We start from the raw sequence: 4,423 nt of genomic DNA, 5'->3' as shown, positions 1-4,423 counted from the left end.
TGTAGAATATCGAGTAAACTAGGGTCAACACCCTCACTGTTTATGCACTCAAAAGGGACCATGCTAAAATCATGTCCCGCACTTTTCCTCAACTGGGAATTCGTTTTTTCTACCAAACTCTCCAGTTCAGTTCTTCTTCATTCAGTTATTTTTCAGAAAATTATTCTTAAATGTTTTTTACCATATTGCACCATCAACAGAATTCTTTCAAATATTTACCCTACTTACAGGGAGCTCTTGTCTCCCCGTGACTATTTTCCCTCTTATGTAATACTGTAAATGTGGTGTATATAACTTGCCAGCTCTGCAAAGGATGGTTAAAGAATGATACCACCCTGACATTTGCATGTCTGTAGCCTACCCCTGGAAAAAAGAGATACATGGAGTAGACATGTTTTAAATGCAAACTTCTTTACCTTCTTAGGTGTTCTGGTAGAATTGACTTTGAATGTTGTTAATGGCAAAATCTAGAACCCAGAAGTCTAGAATCTAGAACACACATCAGACACAGTTTATCATACTTTATTTTGTAGGGGAACCACAGGTACTTTAAAAGAAGGTTATACAGAGCTGTACATAGGAGAGCAGTATACACATAAATGATAGCCATGTCTTCTCCCAAAGTTTAAATACTATTCTTTAATTCTCTATAATATTTTTTTATAATAATGATACAATAAAAGCTTGTGTAACTGGTCCTTTTTCGATATGTTGTCATTGTTGTGTTACAGGGCTCATTTTTTTTTCTCCAAAAAAGGAAAATTAAAAGAGTTATGATTTCTAACACATAACAGGCACAGACTGCCATCCTGCGTATGATGGTGTATGTATGATGACGCCCAATTCACTCACAAAAGAGAGACTGAAAGACAGAGGGATAGATAGACAGAAAGAGACAAAGAGAGAGAGAGATGTGCCCCGTTTGAATACTTCAGAAATGCTTCCTTCCTTGAAGTAATCACTGATCTGATTTGGTTGGGCCGGTCAGAGTAATAAGACCGTCACCTTGCTTTCACCTGTCCAATCACCAATGGATCTGTGCTTACCTGAAGAAAGGATGCTTCTCTTCAGTATGCGAACAGAGACAGATAAGCTTGATGTTGGAGACTGGTCAGTAACAGTTGGAGAACGGGCATCAGTTCATAGTAAGGTTGCTGGGGGGTTGGATGTTGAATTTCGGACCCCCTGGTTGAGACCCCCTCTTCCGCTGCCCTGACCCCCAATCCCTGATCTTTGACCTCCAGGTGGGTCACTTCCAGAGCTGTGTGCTGAGTGTCTGACCGGAGGGTGAAGCGGCCCAGCCTCCCATGGTGGAGGCAGGCTGACCGAAAGGCCATGCCCCCCCGGCACCGTTCAGACTCATCCCTGACATCTGCTGGTTCATCTGGGGAAGAAAGAGAGAGACGAGTAGTAAGGTAAAGGTGTCAGGGTCAGGGAAACACAATATTGCCTAATACAAAATCAAACCCCCTTACCCCAATGCATCTATATCGATCTCAGAAAATTGGATAGTTATGGCAATATGGTAACATTATCTAATTAAGTTAACTCCCAAAGATACTGATCTTGTATTCTCATTAAACCATCTTATACTTCAAATGCAAAGCTTACTCCTAGGGGAAAAACCCCAATATGCCAAAGAACGAGACAACAAAATAACTACCATACCTGTCCCATGTTCCACTGGCCCTGCTGCCCAGGCTGGACGGCATACATCCCCTGCATGCCCTGAGCGGGCACCATACCCGCGGGCATCCCCCCCTGGGGTACCCCCATCATCCTCGGAGCCATGCCAACCATCCCGGCCGCAGGCGCTTGTCCCATGAAACCGTTGGGCATCGTCATGCCAACCATCATGCCTGTGTTGGGTCCCATCATGGCGGCTCCGCTCTGAGCCATCATGGCACCCATGACGGTGGTGGGGGGCATGCCCGTGCCCATGCCAGGAAAGGCCTGGTAGCCAGTGGGGACCTGCTGCTGGGGGATGCCTACTGGAAACTGCATCTGGGCGGGGTTCATGTATATTCCAGCTGGAGTGGAGAAAGAGAGGAGAAATACTGAGAACAGGGTTGCACAGTTTGTCTTTCTTTCAAAATAAAACGTTCTGTTAACCTTTATGACGGCTTGCCACAGATAAACTGAGAGAGTGGGAAAGTGACTGAACAACTTGGTTGGTGACTTGCTACTTTAGAAGTGTTTGGTATTTACACTATATAGCCCAGAGCCAGTTGGGGACCATTTCCAACCTCTGTGTTATTGGTTGGTGTGTGTGTGTGAGTGTGTGTGTGTGTGCATGCACTTGTGTTTGCGTGCACATGCCCAAAATTATGCATGACAGGGCGACCATTTTACTGGCATATGCGCCTAAATATTTTGCTGTGCGACCTGGAATATTAATTTAGGAGCACAAGTGCGCCTGGATTTAAAAAAAATTCCCCCAGATGATAATTGTTGTAATGATTACTTCACTGTACCGAAGCCCCTGAGTGCCATGGAGAATACACTGAGCACAGATTCATTACTATAAAGAAAACGGCTTGTTAACCTCATATTTGTCATTGTGCTCCTAAATGTCTTTGTGTGCTCCTACATTTTTCAACTTAGGCGCACATGTGCTCCTTGTAAAAAAGGTCAGTGTAGAGCCCTGCATGAGTGTACAGTATGTGCATGTGTACGCTTGTCTGTATTTCTCCTTACCAGGCGGGGCCTGCTGGTGCTGGGGCATCTGAGGCATACTGGTGTTCCCATACAGGGACAGGATGGAGTCCTTGGAGAGGTGTTTCTTGGCCCTGGTGTCCTCCCCCTTAATGCCAACTCCACCACCAGTCTCACTGAACAGGTCCAGGTCTCCCTGGGTAGAGCCTGAGGATGGGGTTGCTGCTGGGGATTGTGTTGGGGTGCTGGCTGGGGTACTGGAGCTAGCCTGGAAGAAGGAAGCAAAAACTGTAAGAACTACGTAAGAAAAGTCGCTAACCATATTCAGTCTCTTGATCTTCAAACTTCTCTCACGCTAACATGCACTGGCCTGCATGCATGCATGGATGGATATATATATATATATATATATATAGTTGAAGTCTGAAGTTTACATACTCTTAGGTTGGAGTCATTAAAACTTGTTTTTCAACCACTCCACAAATTTCTTCTTAACAAACTATAGTTTTGGCAAGTAGGTTAGGACATCTACTTTGTGCATGACACAAGTCATTTTTCCAACAATTGTTTACGGACAGATTATTTCACTTATAATTCACTGTATCACAATTCCAGTGGGTCAGAAGTTTACATACACTAAGTTGACTGTGCCTTTAAACAGCTTGGAAAATTCCAGAAAATTATGTCATGGCTTTAGAAGCTTCTGATAGGCTAATTGACATCATTTGCGTCAACTGGAGGTGTACCTGTGGATGTATTTCAAGGCCTACCTTCAAACTCAGTGCCTCTTTGCTTGACATCATGGGAAAATCAAAAGAAAATTAGACCTCCACAAGTCTGGTTCATCCTTGGGAGCAATTTCCAAACGCCTGAAAGTACCACGTTCATCTGTACAAACAATAGTATGCAAGTATAAACACCATGGGACCACGCAGCCGTCATACTGCTCAGGAAAGAGACGCGTTCTGTCTCCTAAAGATGAACATACTTTGGTGCGAAAAGTGCAAATCAATCCCAGAACAACAGCAAAGGACCTTGTGAAGATGCTGGAGGAAACAGGTACAAAAGTATCTATATCCACAGTAAAACAAGTCCTATATCGACATAACCTGAAAGGCCGCTCAGCAAGGAAGATGCCACCGCTCCAAAACCACCATAAAAAAGCCAGACTACGGTTTGCAACTGCACATGGGGACAAAGATCATACTTTTTAGAGAAATGTCCTCTGGTCTGATGAAACAAAAATAGAACTGTTTGGCCATAATGACCATCGTTATGTTTGGAGGAAAAATGGGGTGGCTTGCAAGCTGAAAAACACCATCCCAACTGTGAAGCACGGGGGTGGCAGCATCATGCTGTTGGGGTGCTTTGCTGCAGGAGGGACTGGTGCACTTCACAAAATAGATGGCATCATGAGGAAGGAAAATGATGTGGATATTTTGAAGCAATATCTCAAGACATCAGTCAGGAAGTTAAAGCTTGGTCGCAAATGAGTCTCCAAATGGACAAACTTCCATTTGTGGCAAAATGTTGTGGCAAAATGGCTTAAGGAGAACAAAGTCAAGGTATTGGAGTGGCCATCGCAAAGCCCTGACCTCAATCCTACAGAACATGTGGACAGAACTGAAAAAGCGTGTGCGAGCAAGGAGGCCTACAAACCTGACTCAGTTACACCAGCTCCGTCAGGAGGAATGGGCCAAAATTCACCCAACTTATTGTGGGAAGCTTGTGGAAGGCTACCCGAAACGTTTGACCCAAGTTAAACTAT

At 44.4% G+C, this 4,423-nt stretch overlaps 1 protein-coding gene across 1 annotated transcript; it reads right to left on the bottom strand.

Moving 5' to 3' along the window:
- Nucleotides 1-1,249: 1,249 nt before the first annotated feature.
- LOC123488289 (stromal membrane-associated protein 1-like) lies at nucleotides 1,250-2,977 on the bottom strand. Its single transcript, XM_045219189.1, has 3 exons — nucleotides 2,698-2,977; nucleotides 1,669-2,030; nucleotides 1,250-1,384 (listed from the first exon to the last, which is right to left on the bottom strand). The coding sequence occupies exons 1-3, from the start codon at nucleotides 2,975-2,977 to the stop codon at nucleotides 1,250-1,252; spliced, it is 777 nt and encodes a 258-aa protein (XP_045075124.1).
- Nucleotides 2,978-4,423: the final 1,446 nt, after the last annotated feature.

Source organism: Coregonus clupeaformis, unplaced genomic scaffold (assembly GCF_020615455.1).
Source record: "Coregonus clupeaformis isolate EN_2021a unplaced genomic scaffold, ASM2061545v1 scaf2130, whole genome shotgun sequence".
In the NCBI taxonomy this organism is placed as follows: Eukaryota; Metazoa; Chordata; class Actinopteri; order Salmoniformes; family Salmonidae; genus Coregonus; species Coregonus clupeaformis.
The sequence above is the reverse complement of the archived record's forward strand: the minus strand, read 5'-3'. Positions and strand labels throughout refer to the sequence as shown.